At 50.3% G+C, this 21,399-nt stretch overlaps 1 protein-coding gene across 12 annotated transcripts in view; it reads left to right on the forward strand.

The window, feature by feature from the left end:
* The first annotated feature begins 14,751 nt into the window (after positions 1 to 14,751).
* The window catches only part of CAMK2G (calcium/calmodulin dependent protein kinase II gamma), a 55,440-nt gene continuing 48,792 nt past the window's right edge, over positions 14,752 to 21,399 (forward strand). For 4 of the 12 annotated variants that reach the window (XM_087824323.1, XM_087824322.1, XM_087824327.1 and 1 more), the window contains exons 1-2: positions 14,756 to 14,930; positions 16,323 to 16,417. In XM_087824323.1, coding sequence (XP_087680449.1) covers positions 14,866 to 14,930; positions 16,323 to 16,417 — 160 coding nt within the window. In that variant the 5' untranslated portion in view covers positions 14,756 to 14,865. Of the gene's footprint in view, positions 14,931 to 16,322; positions 16,418 to 21,399 lie in introns of all 12 variants that reach the window. The other 8 variants (XM_087824318.1, XM_087824317.1, XM_087824320.1 and 5 more) reach the window with 6 other exon arrangements.

A 21,399-nucleotide genomic window follows, 5' to 3' on the forward strand; every position in this document is an offset into this window, starting at 1 on the left:
CTCAAAAGGTATGGCTCGAGACCCAGGCTCCTAGCTGCTTCCTGTCACCATCCCATTTCTCTGTAAAAGTTCAAGTGAACTGCATTTAAAGTCAGAGAGACTTGGGTTCAAATTCTGACTTGCCTCTTACAAGCTGTGTGAATTTGGGCAAGTGACTTAACCTCCAGAAGCCATGGTTTCCTCATTTGTAAAATGGGGCTACAGAGCTCTGCAGCCTTGTGGGGGAATTAGATGAGATAATGTATGAAATGCCTCTTAGCATTTTTGTTTGTCACAGAGAAATTGCTCAGTAAGTTAAGGCCATTATTATTACCACTATTATTAGCACCCTGAGATCTTTGATTATTGAGGATCACTTTGCCACAAGTGCAATGGAGACTTAAATCTGGAACTTCAGTAACCCAGACTCCTGTAGACCTGAATTTAGAGCAGCAAGACCTAAATCTGATCTGGGCTCCCCAATTTACTAGCTGTGTGACCTTGAGCATTTTTCACACTGAGTCACATTTCTCTCATTTCTAAAATAGGGATGATTACATATAGTTGTAAATGTCAACTAAAATAATATGTATAAAAGATTTATAAATGACAAAACAACAAAAGTACAGATGTTTAATGTACTCAGGACCAGAAGCATGGATGCCTCTGGGCCAAGGTTAGGGTCAAGATGGGAAACAAGGTTGGGATCGGCACCAGGGTTATAAAAACAATTGTGATCAAGATCAGGGTTGGCATTGGGATCAAAGCAAAGTTTTGGGCTAAGATAGGAAGGGAGTCATGAGCAGGGTCATGGTAGGGATTTGAGTGGTGGTTTTGGTTTAGGCTAAGAATCCAAGCAGATAGTGTGCACAGTCTGAGCCCTGAGGGATATAGCAGTCATGTGCAATGATTCACATTGCAATGACTGCACTGCCTGGCATAGGTTCTAATCCAGAGACCTTGCTTTGAGGGAAAGTAGAATGTAAGACTTCACAAATCCTGAGAGACTTGTAGAAGTACAAACAGTTCTGAGTCTTTAGAGAGACCGTCCAATTGCAGCACTTCAGCCACCTTGTTTCCTTCACCCTTGACCCCCAGCCCGGTAGGTGGCTAGGCCACATTAAGTGCCAGCCTATCTCCAGGTGCACCCTGCCCAGCCCTACTTCCCACAGCTCTCATAATCCCTTCTCCATCATCCATCCATCACCCAGCATCTATCATCATCCATTCAACAAAAGGTTTATTGAATGCTTACTACTTGCTAGTAAGTACTTCTCTAGACACTGAGGATCCAGTGACAATGGAGGCAAGTGTGTTGTGTGTCCCCAGAGAGCTTTAATCTAGAAGGAGAGACAGATAATATGGGAAATTTGTGTGTATTTGGGGTGGTGGTGGTAGTAGATTCTAAAACCAGTTCCTAGGCAAAGGTTACAAAATTATTCTTGAAAATCCCTTAAGTGAAAGAGCAAATGATCTGAAAGGCTTCACTGAGGAGGTGACATTTAAGCTGAGTCTAAAAGAGTGAGTGTGAGGTAGCCTGTCATAAAGGCGGAAAAGGACTTCCCAGGCAGAGGAATTAACTTGAGGTGAAAAGGAGCTCACTGCATCTCAGGAGCTAAAAGCCAATCAGGTTAGAGATGTTGAAGAGATGACAAAGGACCTCCCAAGTCAGGCCCCAAAGTGAGGACCTTATGTATAACAGCATGGAGGTAAGGTGGTCTGGGACTCAAGGAATTAAATAATTCAGAGTACAGGGCTAGAGACATGTTTTGGAATCACTGGGCTAGGTGCCCTGTAGGAGGCAAAGAAGTATAAAAACAAGTTATTGGAAACAGAGACAATGGGATTCACAGTGAGAGGGGAGTAGCCTACACAGAGGCATAAAGCAAGGATTACAAACACAGATGCGAAGCAGGTGCTGTAAAGAGTAAAGCAGGCTGACTGCAGGACAATAGGGAGGAGTAGGGACTATGGCAGACTGGAGAGCTCTTGTCTTGTTTAAAGGGGCAACTGCTGCCCGACCGGCGTGGCTCAGCGGTTGAGCATCGACCTAGGATCCAGGAGATCAAAGTTTGATTCCCAGTCAGGGCACAGGCCCGGGTTGCGGGCTGCAGCCGATCAATGACTCTCTCATCATTGATGTTTCTATCTCTCTCTCTCTCCCTCTCCCTTCCTCTCTCTGAAATAAATAAAGATATATTTAAAAAATAAAATAAAATAAAATAAATAATAATAATAAAGGGGCAACTGCTACTCAACTCCCACTAATTGTTAGCAAGTGGGAAGTGAGGACCAGTTTGCTAGATCTTCCATATTGTAGCAGATGCTGTCAGTTGCAGCTTCCTCTGGCCTTTGGAGCCTACTTTTTCCTACAGAAGGAAATAACAGCAGGCTAGCTATTCCCCAGGAATTAACACCACCATTATCCTTCCTCTCCCACATTGTAGAAGCTCTCAACCAATGACTGTGGTGGGTAAATAACCCAATGCCTTTGCCTCTCGGGCGAGATAACTTTCAGACAGGTGCTCTACACTGTTTCCCCAAGATTCCCAGGAGAATTAAGCTCCAGATGCCCATATGGTAACTTTCTTGACAACTTACTCTAACGGCCTCCTCCCTTCCCTTCCCTGTCCACTTCCCTGCTCTCTAACTGGAGTTTCCTAGGACCGCCTACCAAATAAACTACTTGCAACTAAAGCCTGTCTCGGGTTCTGCTTCGGGGAGAAACCAACCTAAGGATAAAAAATGTTAAGAAATATTTGAGCCCTGGCCAGTGCGGCTCAGTTGGTTGGGCAAGGTCCCATGCACCAAAAGATTGCCAGTTCGATACCTGGTCAGGGCACATGCCCAGGTTGCGGGCTCAATCCCCAGTAGGGGGCGTGCAGGAGGCAGCCGATCAATGTCTCACTCTCACATCGATGTTTCTCTCTCTCCCTCTCCTTTCCTCTCTCTAAAAATCAATCATCATAATAAAAAATACTTGAAATCTAGATTTCTTTTTTTTTAATACTCACCCAAGGACATGCTTAGAGGGAGGGAGGAGGGGAGAGAGAGCGAGAGCGAGAGCGAGGGGGGGGGGGAATGTTGATCAAGGTTGCCTTCCTTATGTGCCCTGACCAGTGATGGAACCCAAAACCCAGGTATATGCCCTGACTGGGAATTAATCGGCAACCTTTTGGTGCGCAGGACAACACTCAACTAACTGAGCCACTCCAGCTGGGCTAGATTTCTTTTTATGTTAAAACTTCCCAATTAAAATGGTGCATGTCAACAGAAACAGGTTTGAAGGCTGGATTTGGCCAACAGACCATCAGTTTATTTGGTAGGTGATGAAAATTAAGACTTCATCTGTCTTTCTTATAGCAATCAACAAGGAAAGGAACACATTTGCTAAAGAAAAATATTTAAGAACGATTTGGATGGGAAAGTTCTAAAGGTGGAGGGGACTCATGCCTCGTGGAAATGCCTGCTGGAAACACAGAATTAGAGAGCACCTGAGCAATGATGAATGCTGCTGCTAGAATGGCAGTTCCGACGTACGATTCATTGCTGAGAGCCTCCTCCTTTGAATCCGGCCTCAGCAGCCACCACTCCCACCAGGGTAAGTCACACTGGGAAGTCTCAGAACCAGGCAAGCCCAGAAGCCACCCACACCAAACTGGTTCTGCAGCAAGAGTGACAAGCCAGGACCTGCTGGCTGCAGGGTCCTCAGAATCAGACTCTCCTGGTTCCCAGTCCACAACCCTCCCTGGGGCCATGAGATGGCTACTGTTCTGCACAATCTTAGCCCAGCTTACCTGGCCTCTCAGGGCAAGGAAAGGCCCTAAGAATGTGGGTATGAGGAGCTGGTAGGGGGAACCCTGAGCCCCCCTCCCACACCTCTAGGCAAGCCAGCTTTCCAGATAGTCATCCAGTTCAGCCACCCAAAGTGCTGACAGAAGGCACTGTCATCCTGGTGCTGCAGAGAGGAAGACACGCCAGGCCCTGGAGGGTGGAGGGCTGCACCTGGCTGGGATGCCCAGACAGGCCTACAGGTGACAAGCAGCACCTTATGCCCCATGTTTTCTCCAGCAGTGTTTGCAGAGCCTGTGCTATTTTAGGTTCCTTTGTCATCGCTGCAGGCAAGCTGGACTGGAGGAGTCTGATTAGAAGGGAAAGAACTGGTTTAACAGAGCGGGGTGTTGAGAATTGCTTCCCTGAGTTGGCACCTAGTGCCAGGCAGAAGGTCCCGAGGCTCAGGACTGAGTTAGATTCTAGCCCTGGCTTCAGAGCAACTTGTCAGACAAAAGAGGCGAAGAGAAGGACTTTGAGGTTCAGGGACTCGTGGCTATAATTCCCGTCTCAGGGATAACCAGGACAGTAATAATACCTTGTTATAAATGCGCTTTATTAGTATAGAAGATACCTTCATAGACGTGACCTCTTGGTTCCTTACTGCAGTCCCATCAGGCAGGCAGGCATTATTCATCCCACTTTAAATATGGGGAGTCTAAGATACACCTAAGTAAGTGAATTGCCCAAGGTCACAGTCTTAAGAGAGTGACAGTGGCAGAGTCTGAATCAATCGCAGACAGGGGTTTGGAAACCTAGACTTGCACACCTAGAAGTCTCTGTTGGAAGAGGGGAACTCAGGGAGAGAAGAGGAGCCTTGGCCTTCTGCTGGTGGCTACCGGAGATGTGGGCTTCATGGGTCAGCGGCTGAGGAATGCCCCGGCCCCCCCTCATATCCTGTCGGTGGTCTGGCACTACAGGGCAACACAGTGGGCAATCAGGGCAGCTCATCTCCCCTCTTAGTGGGCGCAAAGGGTTTTTCTGTTTCCCTCGTACCGCCCCCTGAGTCAGCTCTCTGGCATTGCCCTGGCATGTCCTGGGCCCCACGCCCAGGCAGTGAGGAGGTGCTGGCAGATCGCCCGGGGAAAGCTGCTGTCTTAACTCAAGCCAAGTCCTAGTTAAGACCCCCTTCCCAGAGGCAGCCAAACAATGGCTGCATTGGGAGCTGTGGCCTGTAGGCACAGGTGAGTCTCCCTCACCCCTTGGGCTTCCTGGCATCGGTCGCATGGGGCACATACCTTTACCTCAGGGCTGCAGCCCAGGAGGGGAGGCAGGGACCAAATACACTTTATAGATTGGCTGAGCCAGGCTCCCACCCCAGGGCCCTGCTTGGGTTTCTGGTCACATCCAAATAGCTGGGGAGGGAGTTGCTATTGGACAGAAAAGAAGAAAAGAGAGCCAAGACTCCAGCCTGAAGCTACCTCAGCTGTTTCTGGGGCTCTGACTCAGAAGCTGCTTCTCAGGAATGTTGAGCACATGGGCCTCTGAGCCTCTTGTCCAGGCACAGTGGAATGAACAGCTGGGGCATGGGGGATGTTTTACCCTCCTCTCTCGTCTCTGAAAAACCCCACCGTGGGGCAGATGGAAGGCTCATCCTGGAAGGCCTGTTCACCTCCTCCAGGAAGGAAACCGATCCAGACCATCTCACCCCCAGGGATCCACCTCAGCAACGACTGTCTGCAGCAACCCATTTGCACTTATCAAAATGCTGCATTTCAGGGTGTCTACCTATCTGTTTCTACTCCTCTCTGTAGTTATCTCTTCAACTCTTTTGTAATTTCCTTAGCCTCATGCTTCTGGGTAAAAAAAGGGTGACTTGATCCTAAGATTTGATAAATATATTGATTGATAATCTGCCTCTCACCTTTATTTAGTTTCTCTAAAACAGGTAGATAGCCCAGAGGATAATCCCCAGTGAAATGAGACCCGAGAAGAACTGACCCTGGGACAGAAATCATGACCGCAGTTTATCACACGATAAGATACTTTTTGGTTTAATTGCATACTTTCTTAGATCGTAAGATCTGGGAAGGCAGGAAGGGAGTCTGTCTAGTTCGCCGAGCGAGTTCCAGAGTTTAACACACTACATGGTACACAGCAGGCACTCAGTAGGGTACTCTGTGCATGTCTGTTGATTTGGGTAATTGAGGGGCATCTGGAACCTGCCAGTACACTCCTGCTATCTAGCTGCCATCAGCAGCTTTTATTCTAGAGCTAACTCATCCCAGGTCCAGGAATCTGGTGATCTATTGGAAGAAACTGAAGCCACGGATACTGATAGGCTGTCTCTGGGGCCTTGGGTTCTAGGACAGACTCGGTGTTGTAAATGACCCCTGGTGGGGGGGTTGTCAGCTGAGTAATCCACAACCCCGTTGGCTCTCTAAAACCGGACCTACTGCGGCCTCTAGTGGACAAGTGGAATCACTGCCCTTTTGGGGTGCAGGTCCAGCTTCCTCACCTCTGCCCCAAGGATCTCCAGCATCTCTATCCTTGGGCCCAGGATCTATCTATAGAACACAAGACAGCACCACTCGCAAGATAATGGACCATACAGAACAACAGACCTGCCGTCCAACATACCAATCCATTCAAAGCACCCATTATGTACTGTACATAGTACTCTGATGAAAGCTATGAGGAGAGGGGAAACGGAGATATAAGAATAAGACAAGGACTCTGCCCTTCAGGAACCTATTATCTAATTAAGAAGGCAAACTACATTTTCAAAAAATCAAATAGCAAGCCCGTCAAGAGCTGAGTTCAGTGGATCATCATGACCTCTCTGTGCTTCAGTTTTCTCATCGGTAAAACGGGGTTTATAAAATTTACCTTTCAGGGTTACGTGAAGATTAAAGTAAGATGATGGGGAGAAAACAGGCCATTATTGTTTCTGTTATTTAAGCAATCTGTGTTCATCATTTAAATACTTAGAAAGCTCCTTCGAGGAAGAGAAAACAATTCACAGTAATACCGCTATCAGAGATAAGTGCTGCTAGTCTAACGGTGTACATTTTTAAGCATGTTGAGCATGTTGCAGAGGCAGGGGCATTCTGGGAGCAGTTTGGAATCACAAGATTGACTAGAACTGCGGAGGATCTAGAAACTTATATGTGAGCATTCCTACTTAATTCTGAAGGAAACAGCATTTCAGCAAAGATGTGACCTACTACAGATAATATTATTTCCTGAAGATCTCTGCCTACGAGTTCACCTTAGCAGAGGGGCTTTCCCTGACCACCATATATTAAATAGCACCTCCATATGTCCTGTTTTAATTTTCTTCATAGCACTTATCACCGACTCACATATTAAATATTTGTTTGTTTATAGTTTGTCCCTCTCAAGGGCAGGGATAGCACCTATTTTAGTCCATTGTTCTTCCCCAGCACTGAAAAGAGGAGGTGTTCAATTACTGTTTTACTCTTCTTATGTACCAATAATTTGCTTTTCATAAAACCCTGCGAGCCCTGGCCAGTGCGGCTCAGTTGGTTGGGTGCTGTCCCATGCACCAGAAGGTTGCCAGTTTGATTCCTGGTCAGGGCACATGCCTGCTTTGTGGGCTTGATCCCCAGTAGGGGGTGATGTTTCTCTCTCTCTCTTTCCCTCACCCTTTCCCTTCCTCTCTCTCGAAAAAAATCAATAAAAAATCTTTAAAAACAAACAAACAAAAAACCTGTGAGATGAGTACTATCATTATCCCTGTTTTGCAGATGAGAAAGCAGAGGCACAAAGAAATTATAAAACTTGCAGGCTCCCACAGTTAGTAAGAGGCCGAGCCAGGATTTGGCTTCAGTGTTTTTAACCACCATGTTATACTGCTTCTCAATTGGATTAATTTGGATCATGTTGAATTTGAAGAGACAGCAACACATTCAGTTGGGAATATCTGGTAGGCAATATGTTTAGTTCAGGTCTGGGATCTAAGAGCCTCTGGACCTGCTCTGGAAACCAGAAAGTTGGGCATTGGTCCTTCCCGAGGCCCATCTCTGCCTGGCCTATAAGCCCACCCACAGCCAGAAACTATCTACGTCTGGATGGTCCCCAGCTCTATGTCCTGTTTTTCCCTCTCTATTTCCTCCCCTCCCACGGCCCTCACCACACTGTTTTCCAAATACCTGCCAAGTCCTCAGTATTTCAGGGCCTGATTCACACTCTCTTTTCCACCAGCAATGCCTTACCTTACCTCCACCTCCATCTGCCAACATCCTTCCCCTCCTTCCATCTCCTCCAAGAAGTCTTTTCTGATTGTTCCAACTTATCTGATTGCTCGCCTTTTAAAATTCCCATAGTACTTTGCTTTTACCTTCCATGAATTTACTGAGTACTATGGAGGAGGAAGGTTCTTTCTGTTGATCTAGTAATTAAATTTTTAAAAAGACATTAACAAGAGAAAATGACCAAATTTAATTACATACATACATTTGGAAACCCCACATACATGTGTCAGAGACCCCGCCCATATACAGGGACAGAAAGTTAAAATGAGGTACATATGACATTCTGAGCTAAGGATGAGGTAAGGTGCCGTGGGGCTTCATAGGGTCACTGCAGGAGACAGATGTTCAGTAATTAGAAGTTTGACTTATCTTATATAGATATGTCAAAAAAGGCTACTCTGATAATCTCTTATTATGGGCAAGGCCCCTAATTCAAATTCTTCTAGGTAGTTAAGTGGGAGAGGGCAGAAGTTTCTCTTGAGCCTGCAGGGTCTCAGTTGCCTTTAGCTCAAAATAATCTACATACCACAGAGGCACATCTTGGGGTGACCAATTCTGAACCCCTTCAGTACCTACTATATCCCAAGCACTTTACCCACTGAGGATACCGGCATGAACATAAACAGACACAGGCCCTATCCTCAGGGGCAGTGCTTTGAAGAAGTGGGGAATGGAGCTTTCAGGACGATCATTACAAGGATTTGGTATGGTCAAGATGCCAGGGAGAGCTACTATGAGAAAGTGCCAGCCCGGCTGGGCGTGGCTCAGTGGTTGAGCGTTGACCTAGGATCCAGCCGATCAGGGTTCGATTCCCAGTCAGGGCACATGCCCGGGTTGCAGGCTGCAGCCGATCAGTGATTCTCTCATCATTGATGTTTCTATCTCTCTCTCTCTCCCTTTCCTTTCCTCTCTCTGAAATCAATAAAGACATATTTTTTAAAAAAGAAAATAAGAAAGTGACACCTGAGCAGAGACCTGGAGGACAGGCAGAGGGGAGGGAAGTATACTCCAAGCAGCCACCTGTCCAAAGATCCAGAGGTTGTCTCTGCTACTAATCTTCTGTCTTGTTCCCATTGTTTTATTTCCAGGCTCACCTTCTTGCCCCCAGTGAGTAAAGCTCCTTTAAGATTGGGCCTATTTCTGGCCCGCCTTTCTCTCCTCATAGACGTTAGGGCTGAAGCTTACCCGGAGCAGGGAGATGGTTGTCTAAAGGGACAGAAGGGGACATTGGCTATTTCTGCAGAACCCCTCAACACACCAGCCCCAGAGCCCCTGGAGCTCTGAGAAGTCATCCTGAGCCCAAATCCACTTCCCTCCTTGTGGTAGCCAGGCCCAGATTTATGTCTGCCCTTGATAAAGGTAGCTTCTGGCACTGAGCTGGGGTTTCAGGTCTCATGCCTTAGTAAGCGTGGAGGCAGCCTGCCCCTATGGACTCCCTGTGACCTATAGAGTTTGGAAGAAGCACTAGGGTGGCTGTGCAAGGACAATGGTGTTTACCAGGGCCTCTTACTAGTTCTACTAATTCCCGCCTTGCCCGCTCTGCTCCTGTCGTACCAGCCTTCTTTCCACCCCTTAAATATACTGTGACTATTTTCATCTCAGGCCTTTGCTGCTATTCCTTCCACCAGGAATGCTTTTGTCCCAGATCTTCAAATGACTACCTATTTATCATCATGTAGATCTCCCTTAAAAGTCACTTTCTGAGAGCAGCCTGTTTGAGAGCTTCAGTTAAAGAAATTCTCTCTTCCCACCTCCTCCCTCCCTCTCTATCCCATTGCTTTATTTTATTTTTTCTGTAGAATTTACTCCAGTCTAAAACGACCTCTTTCTAGGTCCATTGCATGTCTACTAAAATGTAAGTCCTGAGAGTAGTTTTGTGATTGCTCTCTTCTGTTTCCCAAGTGACCGGAACAAAGGAGGTGCTCGAAATGAAATGAAATGAAATGAAATGAAATGAAATGAAATGAAATGAAATGAAATGAAATGAAATGAAATGAAATGAAATGAAATGGTGAATGAATGAATGATGTCACCTCCGAGTGAGTGCCTGGATTCAGGACTGGGACTAGACTGGGATAAATTCACATTGGGATTAAGATTCCAATCTAGATCCTGTTGGTAGGAGCACATCTGAATTGACGCCCAGCATCCTTTACTACCTTTCTTATTCCTTTATATTCACTTCCTGTCCACCCATCATGCCAGCTCTACCACCTATCAGATATTGGCCCTTAGGCAAGCCTCTTTACCTTTCTAAACTTCCGTTTCCTCTTCCCTAAAATGGGCCTGAGGTGGCAGTGAGGATTAAATGGAATAGCTCATGTAAAGTGCTTAGTGCCTGTGTCTTGAATGTAGCAAGCTTTCCCTAACCTTTAGCTACAATCCTGGCTTTAGTGATCTCTGCCACTCACATTTTCGAGATCCCTTTGCTCCCTAGCAGCACCCTGTGCCCCTCAGGGCTGCCCACCAGGGGGCCCCACACACTGCTCTTCTTGCCCTGGTCTTTCCTGCATGTGCAGGCAGCCAGCCTCTCGCCTCAGTCCCTCCCCTTTCCCTCTGATGACAGCTCTGTCACATCTGCACCAGTGCTCCCTCTTCATCCCAAATATCTTGGCTTCTTGCCCCCAATTCTTCATTCATTCCGCAAATATTTACTGAGCATCTACTACATGCCAGATTTCATGCTAGGTGTTGAGGATACAAGAAGAAAGATCAGGCACCCTGGCTTTAAGGAGTACACAATCTAAAGGGGCTTGGTGGAGAGGTCCTGAGGAAGAGGGAGCCCTGACCTGGACTTGAGGATGGGAAGGCAGGAATCAAACTGTCCTTTGGAAACAGCCCCCTAGCTGGAAAGTGAAAGGGAGTTTCTCACATTATATACTCCTAGAAATCACCTGAAATTCTGAAAATGTAAGTTCCACGATGGACTGATCTTTTCAAACAAACTAATCAATTCAGACACCTCCGTTTCTCACATCATATGCTCCAGCCTCTCACCCCAAATTCTCATCCCTTATTGCCAGTCCTTTAGGAGCTCAGCCCTTCACCTTAATATCTCAGCTTCTCTTTTAAGAAATACTGCAGTCGTTGATTTAATTTCTGGTTCTTAATCCTGTTTTTCAGCCCTTAGACACAGGAGGGATGGGACAGTATGGCCCGGTTGGGAGTAGTTCTCACTGGGGATGGGGCATACTAACTTTTCTGTTCATGGTTGTGATTTGATGTGCCTTCCAGGGGAGAGAGGGGCATCCCTCACTCCCTTCTAAGTCTGGAAATTGTTTATTTAAATGTTGTCATTTGTCTTTCCTTCCCTTTTCTGTCCCCATTATATAGCATTTTCTCACTAGTTCCAAATGCCTCACCACAAGCAGTTTTCTCAGAGTCCTTGGAGAGAGGCCATGACCTCATCACCCCTAATTCTCCAAAATTAGTCATAGAATCTTAGAGTTGGAGGGGACTTCAGAAGCCACTGGTCCAATGAGTTTCAAACTTCTCTCAGGGACCTTTTTAAGCCAAGGACTCTTTTCTTCAACAAAATCTTATGTGGAACCCCAATATCTGTTGAGCAGCTGCTGGGCATGACCATATTACTCGTAGGGTGCTATGGACTATGCATTGAAAACCCTTCTTGGGCACAAGACTGAATTCTCTTCAAATTTATTTTATAACATCCCCTAACAAGCTATTCTTTGTAACTATTCTTTGTTTCCAAGAGTGTCAGCCCCCGTGCATTTAAACACCTCACTTTCAACTGCTCATTTTCCTCAGGTCTGAAGAATAAGTACCTTTATTCTCTAAAATTGCATTTCAAAATTAGGGAGGGAAGCTTCTCTCATCCAGGGGCAGTCCCATGGTGTCATTTTCAGAGCCTTCAAAGAGAAAGATCAGCAGAATGACGGAGGGGTCTCACCCAACGGGGCCCGCTGGTGATTATCAGGGCATCTATTTCCCGTGTAATTCCCGGTTCCCGGCTCAGTGGGTACGGCCTGAGTGCTGGTGCTGCCCAAGGGACCAGCTGCAACCGGAACAGCGCAGCTCCCGGACCCCATGAGGTTGCCATAGATACTGATGTGCAGGGAGCTAGTGAACTCGTTATTATTTAAATGTATCTTCCCTCTAATTGCTGTGGGGTAGCTGGAGGTTGTGTGGGTGCTACAGCAATGGGGATTAAGGAGAGTGTGTGTTTGTGTGTGCACACAAAGGTATCTATAAACCCCCAATTGCCACTGCAGCCACATCGGAGTCTGAGCTGTTGAGAGAGGTAGGGAGGGAGGGAGGGAGAAGTGAGGTAGACCTAGAAAGGAAAAAGGAGGGAATGATTTGAGTTTCCTTCTAATTGTGCAAATTCTAATTTTCCACTTTATTTAGATGTTTCACAAAGAGGCAGTACCAAGCACATAGTAGGAAGTTGATATATTTTGTTGAAAGGAGGCTGGCTCCACTTACTCACTACTGTGAAGCATCCCTGAGTCTTCACTCCAGTATTTTTCTCACCAGTCTTCCTTTTACCCAGAAACCCAATGCAAAGTGCTTTATATGGTTACCCTAAAACACCTAGCATAGTGCCCTCACCCTCAGCTGGGACGATATCCCCTCTCACAGTGGGCACATGTGAGAAAGGGCAGGGATGTAGCTCTGTTTTCCGGTTTCCCCTGGGACACCCTAGGGGACTCCATGGCAGTCCTGAATCTGTGCTTCTGCTTGTTCTGAGCTCTCTCTGTCTTCTCACTCCACCTTGTGATGATGAATATAAAGTTTCAGCATCTGGAGGTCAGGAACCAAGTCACCTTGAGGGCTTTGGAAAAGCACATTGATGATTAACTAATATGCAGCCCCTATTTCTGGAGTGCAGGTTAGCCAACACTCTGCCTGTTCTAAGGTGAGTGACAGGGACTCAAGACTTACTGTCATTCCCAGGTATAGGATCTCATTGCCCCACGCTGGGACTTGGAACCAGGCTCTCAACCCGGTTCAAGGTAGGAAGTGGCCTTACACCTCAGCGCCTGACTTCCTGTTGCCCTGGGGAGGGGTGGGGCATGGTGTTCTGTCACTTCAACCCTTTCCTTCTGGGCCCTTTCTGCCCTCCTCCCAGGCAATCTGTTAATATTTTCCTCTCCTATTCCCTTAATTGTCCCCACTGTGCAGCCTGGTTTTCCAACTAGCTCCCAGGACTGTTGGGTAAGGACAGGAGGGGAGCCCTCCCTGGGAGCCTTGCTCCACCCACCCCCTCAGGGAGGTAGCCTAGGAGGCTGGGAGGATTCACAGCCTCTCAGCTGCCTTCTCCAGGCCAGCCAGCCTGATGACAATGGAGGCCTGACTCCCAGTGGGCATCCTGCTGTAATCAAGACTGAGCTGCATGCAGCAGTTGGCTGAGCTCTGCCTGCCCAGTTGGGGCTGGTCCCTGACTTGGGGTGCAGAGGCCTGGGCAGGTCAGGAACCTGCCCAGCCAGTTTCTCCTCTAACATGACAGTTATGTGCCTGGGTCCTACCATGTCCTGACAGTGGGGACAGAGGAAGGGATGGTAATTGCCTCTGCCAGGGCCCCAAGGAGTTCATTCCACACTATTTACTGAGGGTCTGCGGCTGAGTATACATACAATGATTAACAAAAGAGGCAGAGACCCTGCCCTATTGGAGCCTACAGTTTAGTGGGGAGGCAAATATTTCACAAATAATTACAGCTAACACTGTTCTGATTAGGTGCCAGGTACTATTCTAAGTGCTTTATGTGACTTAGTCCACTTAATACTCAAACTATTATTCTTCCCAGTGTTCAGATAATGTACCTGAAGTGTGAAAAGATTAAGTGACTTGCCCAACATCACAGAGCTGGTCAGAAGTCAGTGAGTTGCCCAGAAGTCAAAGCCAGGTGGTCTGACCCGAGTTCACTCTTCAGACAGCCTTGCTCTAGTTCTACTGCCTCTCACACCCGTAAACACATCATTACAAAACGCGATGAGAGCCGTAAAACGAAAACACAGGGCGTCCTGCAAGGAAATGGGGATATTTCCTCCTTGCTCGCGCTTGCTCTTCCAGCCCACACAGCACATGCCCTTTTCCTATCGTTTCCATTCTCATCCTTTCATGACTGGCCTGAGAAAGAGCGTCCCTGGTCTTCCAGGGTGGCGCGCAGGAAGGCGCAGCTCCACCTGCATCCTGCGCCCGGCCCGGTGTCCCCGGACAAACCGTGCCCGGAGGGCTTTACCTGCTAATGGCCCGGCGCTTACTTACAGTCTAGACTGTCAGCTTCCCGAGGGAAGGCTGCCGAGGCTGGCCCTGCAGAGGCCGGGGCGCCTCCCGAGCGGGCCACCTGCCCCGGGCTTTTTGACCTTGGCCTCCTCGCGCAACGCTGTGAACCGGGCTGGGGGCTTGGGACCCGCGCGCGGGGCCCCGCTAGACACCTCGGAGGTCCAGACCCCTGCACACTCCCAACGCACGGGCACATTCCGAGCTCTCGCAGGGTCCGCTCGGGGATGAGCCCATAGGTCGCAAACCTTTCAGTTCCCTGCCGGTGGCCGGTGGCCGGGGCTGGGACCCCCTCCCCTCCTCTCCCCCGCGCGCCCGGCTCGCCACGGGCGGCTCCCGGGCGGGGCGGGGCCGGCGGCTGGAGGCCCCTCCCCGGAGGCGGTCCGGAGGCCGGGCGGGGGGCCGGCGGGGCTGGGGGCGGGGCGGACGGGCGGGCGCGGGGGTGTCACTCCCTCCTTCGCTCTCCCCGGTAAAGTCTCGCGGTGCTGCCGGGCTCAGCCCCGTCTCCTCCTCTTGCTCCCTCGGCCGGGCGGCGGTGACTGTGCACCGACGTCGGCGCGGGCTGCACCGCCGCGTCCGCCCGCCCGCCAGCATGGCCACCACCGCCACCTGCACCCGCTTCACCGACGACTACCAGCTCTTCGAGGAGCTCGGCAAGTACGGCCGCCCCCCTCCGCCGCGGCCCCCGACCCTGCCCCCGCCGCCCGGGCGCTATGCGGCTCCTCGCCCCGCCCCCGGCCCTGCACCGGTCGCTGCAGCGCCCCCTCGGCCCGCCCCACCCCCAGCCTTTCCCGCCCGCCGCCTCTGGGGCCCCCTCACCCCCAGGTCCCTGTCCCGCAGCCCCCTCCGCTCCCTGCAGCAGCTGCCCGGGCTGCTGCACCCCGCGCTGCCGCGGGGACCGCAGCCCCCGGACCGCTCCTGGGCGCCCTCCAGCCCCGCCCCTCCCACACCCTTCAGGCGCCCCTCATCCCGACCTCGCCGGCTCGCCGTCCCCTCTCCACCCTGCTCAGGAGCTCACCCAGCGCCCTGTCCCATGCATGTCCCACGCGCCTGGCATTCAGGACCCTCCCGGCCCTGCAGCTCCAAGCCCGCTGCGGTGCCCGGGTGTGGGGGGATGTTTGGAGCCCGGCCCCGCCCCCCGCTAGTCCGCTTCCAGGATCCCAGCCCCGCTGCCCGGCCGTGCTGCGGCACCCCCGTCCCCTCCCCCCATCCCTGCAGTGGTCCCGGGAGCGGCGCGCCGCAGCCGCAGCATCCCCCTCCCCTCCGCGCTGAGCTGGCCGCCGCAGCAGCCCCGGCCCCCCACCCCCACCCGCACCCCCACCCGCGGCGCCGAGCCCGGCCACTGCAGCCCCCGCCCCGCCCGCCCCCCTCGATGTTTCCAGAGCCGGAGAGTGCGAGCTCCCCGTTGGGAGGGGGAGAGCAGAGGAAAATATCATGGGGAAGGGGAGCTGTTGATGTCTGAGACCACAGCTGGACCCCCGTTCCCGTGCTGTCCGTGGAGCCGGGATGCGGTGGGCTGAAGTGGGCTGAAGGCGGCCGTGGGAGATTCGAGCCTCACTTTCCGCACCTTTCCCCGTGGTGGAGGGAGACTTCTTCTCTCAGGGAATTACACCCTCTTTCTAATCTCTGCTTCCCCTACCTTCAACTATTCCTGCTGAGAGAAGGGCAGGGTCTCTGTCCCCTTCTCTGGTTCTCTTGGCCGAACCTCAGGGCTGTCTTGGGATGCAGCAGGTGTGTGTTTTAAGCATCGCCCACCGGCTCCTGATGCACAGCCTGAGGTTGGGGCTGTTGCTTTGCCCAGTGACTAGATGTGGGGGTGGGGATGCAGTGGTCCTCCACACACATCTGTTCAGTGTCATGCAGTGGCCACATCCTTGCCCCATGTTGGATAGTGATGGTCACTATGCTGGCGTGTGTGTGTGTGTGTGTGTGTGTGTGTGTGATTTTGACTGAAGGTTGGTGGGGGCATCCCTGTCCTCAGACCATGAAGCATGCTTGTGTTACTCTGCTGTGCTCGGTGTCCCAGTTCTTTCCCCCTTCTCCCTCCAGGGGTGCTTTCTCTGTGGTCCGCAGGTGTGTGAAGAAAACCTCCACGCAGGAGTATGCAGCAAAAATCATCAATACCAAGAAGTTGTCTGCCCGGGGTGAGTGTTCCCCAGCTTGGCCTCTCCCCAGGGTGCCTCCAAGGGCTATGGCTTCTTCTGAAGATGCTCTAGGAGTTGGGGGTTGTGCATTTTAGCACTTGGAGAAGAGTTGGGATTTCCGGGTGGGTGGACTTTGAAGCCCAGGAAGGAGTTGCATGAGGAACCCGAAGTGCTCAGGTAGAAAAGAGGGAAGAAGATGTAAGAGATGTAGGTAGCTGCAGGGAGGAGCAGCCCCTGAAGGCTCAAGGGAGCTCGGTTTTTAGGGAGAGGGAGGACATTGGGAATGGTGGGTGGCATGGAATGGAGAGCTCTTAATTTGGGGCATTTGGAGTTTCTGTGTTTGGGGCCGCGGTAGCCACTCCAGGCCTGTCGTCGTCCCTGTGCCCCAGTGGTGACTTAGGATGGAAATGCAGTAAGTGAACAGCTCTGACAAATCAGCCTCCCCCTGCCCACCAGGCGGCGGAACAGACTCCCAAGGGAAGGGAATCTGTAAACATCAGAGGAGGCTGCTACTGGCGAGGGCTTCTGGGAACAAATCCTGCCAGATGAACTTGATTGCTTTTTTGATCAAATTACAAAGTTGGTGGTGCAGCAGCAGATGCAGCCTGTCCTGGGTGGAGGGTGATGCCTCATGGTCTGGAATTCTCAATGGCCTGGTCTGGGTGGGAGCAGCATTGCCTCAGGGTCTGAGGATTAGGAAGGGCCAGGCCTTAGAACCTGACTCGTGAGATCCATCCTCCTGAGTACCTTAGAGTACCTGAAGCCAGGAGGGTCAGGCCCTGTCTTTCACACCTCAAACCTACACTCCCTGAACCTTGTATTGGGTGCTTGCCAAACTCACCTCATCTGATAGGTATAGACTCAGCAATGTGTGAAATGCTCTGTGAACAGGTCTGATGAGTACGGCGGTATGTGGATGGGTTGGGTCATCGAGGGCTACAGGGTGCAGCCGGGGGACAAATTTTATGAGATTCGGAGAAGGGAATTAGGGCTGGGCAATAGGATGCCATAAATACATTAGGAGCCAGGACAGATGCCTGAGGGAAGACAGCGGAAGACTGGGCTATAGCTAGTGGGGAACCAGGTAGGGTAAGAGGTGTAATAGATGTCCCCAGGCATTGGAGAAACTAAAAAATTCTACAGAGATGACAGTGGGCTTCTGTCATGTTGACAATTGTTCTGGGACCTATTTAGCAGGGTGTCTACCTCTTGGCTGGGAGGGCCTCTCTCCATCCCCACAAGCAGAGCTTGTCTTGCTGTCTCCCAGCGCTCGTCTCTTGCTGCTCCTCTACGTTGGCTATAAAGTTGACTTATTTGTTTGTTTTCTTTCTCTCTGGGTACCTTGAATTGAAGGCGGTTACCATAGAGATAGGTGGGCAGTCAGATGCACTCCTCCCCTGGGGTGCAGGGCGGGGGTGCAATGCGGTGGGCTGGGCTCTTTGGCAGACATCCTCTGGCCAGGGATGCAGGGTGCAGGCAGAAATGATAGTCTGAGAGTCCTTACCTTCCCGTGTCCACGCAGCATTGCCTTGGTGCGTCAGAAATGGGGCTGGTATCTGGTGTCTCCAGTTAATCTTGTAATGCTTTGCTTTTCCTCATCTCACCAGTGTCCTCTGACCCAGGGGTGAGAGACAGAAAGATAGCTGGGAGCCCAACTCTGGGGTGTAGGGAGAGCTGGTGAGGTGACTTTGTAGAGCTGCCGGCCTTGGGCTGTCATTTTCTTCTCCCTTCCTACCCACCTGAACTTCTCTGACCTGTGTAATCATGTCTTTTTCTCATCCTCACCTCCTTCCAACCTTGTCCTCTTTTTCCCAACTGATAATCATTCTTTCCCTGCCCAAACTGGGTGAGGTTTGATTTCTCTTTGATTTTTATTTTTCCTCAAAAAGAAAATTCTTGTGTAAGATCATATGCTTCAGACAGCAACTCCCCCTCTCTTGAGATGGGTATGCCAAGACTGGGGCTTTGTTATATGGTTTGTGTGCCAGGTTAACTTTGGGACAGAGGCCTACTCCTGGCTGATAGGCACAGATGCCAATAAGAGGGGTCAGGAATATGTAAGTGCCAGTACTGTTTGGAGGTGGGAGAGTGGGAGGGTGTTGTCTTGGAGATGGAGGGAGCAAGCCAGGGGCTGTGGTGTAGGTGTGGGCGTAGGGGATGTGAGCTCTTGGAGAGGGTTGCGCCAGGGGGCCCACTAGGCTGGTGCCCATGGGGTTAGAGAGTGAAGGCCGTGGCTTCCTGCAGCCTCTCAGTTTACGCTGTATATTTTATAAAGGTGCAGCAGCTGGGGCTGGGTTTCACTCGTCGCTGTCTGTCTGTCTAGGGCCCCGCAGGTGTTGGATTTCTGTGTTTGGGAATGTGGTGGGTCCGCCAGGGTCATCCATAGAGGTCTAAAGGGGCTTGCTGTGTTTGCTAAGTCTCCCGGCCCGCTTTCTTTCTTGTTTGTGATTCTCTGTGCTGCAAACCAAAAGGAAAGAGGGTATCGAGCTGCTTCTCCTTGGCATTCATGATGAGGTGGCCCGGGAGGCACGGGGAGAGATCACCTGGTCTTCTAGTGGGTGGGATCTGGATGGAATCCTTTTGCTCTGTTGTTTCTTGTCATTACAGCCACAGGCCCACATTGGTGACTGGGTTGCAAGGTACGGAGTTCATGTGGCTATGCATTGAACACTATCTTTGTGGGCCTGTCTGTGTAAAGTCACTGAAAGTCATATAACGTCACTCCATTTGCTTTGGAACAGCAATAGGTGTGGAATTGGGAGTCTTAAGGGAGGGAACCCGTGGTTCCAAGCTGAGCTCTCTGCTAGGCTGAAGGAGGCATTTAAAATAGGCTTGGATGCAGGAGTTAGTGGGCCAGGTGATGGCAATGATAAGTCGTTATTTTAAGATTTAAGAGCAGCCCCCCCAAGGAGCCTGAGCCCTTATGTCTTTTTTTTATTTTTAAATCTTCATATTCCCTTCTTATCTTTATTCATATGCATATAGATTTTTCACCTCGTGGCGCATAACATTTTATATCCTGCTCTCTTGCTCACATCTAAAACATTGTCCCATATTGCTACATTTGAAGGGCAAATGGTCCTTTCTTTCTTCTACATAGTTTGGGATTTATTCTTGGAACAATTAGAATCATAAGAAACCTCTGTATTTGGACCATTTGTCTGCATTCCAATTGCTTTTACTATAGTGGACACTTGGCCTTACTAAGAGATGCTGCCAGGAGCAATATTTGAAATCTGTCACAGCACTTTCTATATTTATTTAGTCTGTGTACCCTGTGTGAAGAAATTTCTATTGAAGCTAAATGTAAACAAAAGTTTTCCTCTTCCTGAAGACCTGGGAGGTAAGGGTAGGGACCGTATGTTTTTTTACTTCTGTATGGTCAGGGCCTTGCAATTGCCTGATACATACGGAGCACCTACATGTTGAATTAATAGATTAAGAGGACTACATAACCCATCTTGGTTGCCTTTTGGCTTTGGCTTTCAGGAACCTCATATCCAAGTTGCTGGAACCCTTATACCCTGGTACTGGCTTGGGTTCCCCCTTTGTACTCCATGGAGCCAGACTGTAGACCTGACACAGCTGTTGGGAGAGGAGAGATGAGATTAAAGACCTGTGCTTGGGACATAATGCAGGTGGGAGGTGTAGGAAGACAGTGTAGCTTATGATTCCCTGTCATTCACAGCCTTCTAAGGCAATGTTGGAACTTATCGAAGCAGTGATTTTCAATTTTAGTGTGTACAAGGATCCCCTTGAGTACTGGTTAAAATGTAGATTCCTGGGCTCTGGCCACAGAGATTCTGCTTTTGGGGTCTTGGGTGGGGTTCTAGACTCTACATGCAGGTGGTCCCTGAGCCATGCTTTAAGAAATGCCATCTAAAAGCAGCAGCAGCAGTGATAATTGCTCTTGCCATGCTTTCTGAGATTTACCAGACACATGTTAACCCAACCTTCTCCAGGTGGCATCTCTGCTGGTATGTGGCCATCTGTGCACATGGGCTGCTCTGTGATTTGGGGCCTCCTTCTGAGCTCCCAGATTGGGGTGTCAGTCCGTGTTCAAGGCTATGGCAAGCTGAGCGGCTGGGGTTGTGGTATGTTGGCCACCAGAAGGGCAAAGGCTGTCCCTTTCTGGGTCCAGCTGGCCCTGGGGACTGAAATAGGATCCCCCTGGGTGGTGCCAGCTGAGAGTCCCCACCCCCTTAGTGTTGGCCTGAGTAGCCCCCATGACATTTGTGTCCCCTGTGGTATCTCCGAGTGAGACTTTCCTGTTAAGGATCTGGGTGAAGTGAGGGGAGGGTGAAGCAGCAATGGGGGGTGAGGCCTTGGGGGGCTGGTGAGGAAGAGAAATCTATGCAGCACTGGAACGCTGGGGCTCTGGAACTTGAGGAAACATTTAAGGAGGTTGTACACAAAACCATGCTTTCCTCCTAATGATAAAACAGGCTATTTTTTGTTGACAGAGAAATGGACATCCTGTATATAAGTAACTGAGCTCCCCTGACTCTTCCTCCCAAGTGGATTAGGAAGCAGCCTGGAGGTCCCTTCTCTGTGCCAAGGCTTATGCTTGGCCAGTTTCATATAGTCATACTGTGAGCTGTGTGACTTAGCTCCTATGACACTGTCCTGTCACCCTGCCCTCCTATCCACCTTCTCAGAGTGACTTTGGGTGCCGGCATCATGGGGTGGGGATGGAGGTTTGAAGGTGGTCCCATCCCATAGGAGAGGCCCCTGCTTTCTTCCAGCTGCTTGCTCTGGTCCCTTGTCAGAAGCTGTGCCCAAGCTTCGAGGCTGTGCTGAAACCCTAGAAGTGAACGACTGACCCCATTCTCTGATGAGGCTAGAGACAGGGAAAGAGAGGAGTGGGTGTGACGGGCTTCTTCCCCCATCTCTCTGCTTGCTGCTCTCTGGATAGCCTTGGCAGGCCGACAAGGGCCTGATCCCATGGGTGCCAAAAGGGTGGTGACAGGAGGAGATGGGCA

This window comes from Miniopterus natalensis, chromosome 14, assembly GCF_054644295.1.
Source record: "Miniopterus natalensis isolate mMinNat1 chromosome 14, mMinNat1.hap1, whole genome shotgun sequence".
Taxonomy (NCBI): Eukaryota; Metazoa; Chordata; class Mammalia; order Chiroptera; family Miniopteridae; genus Miniopterus; species Miniopterus natalensis.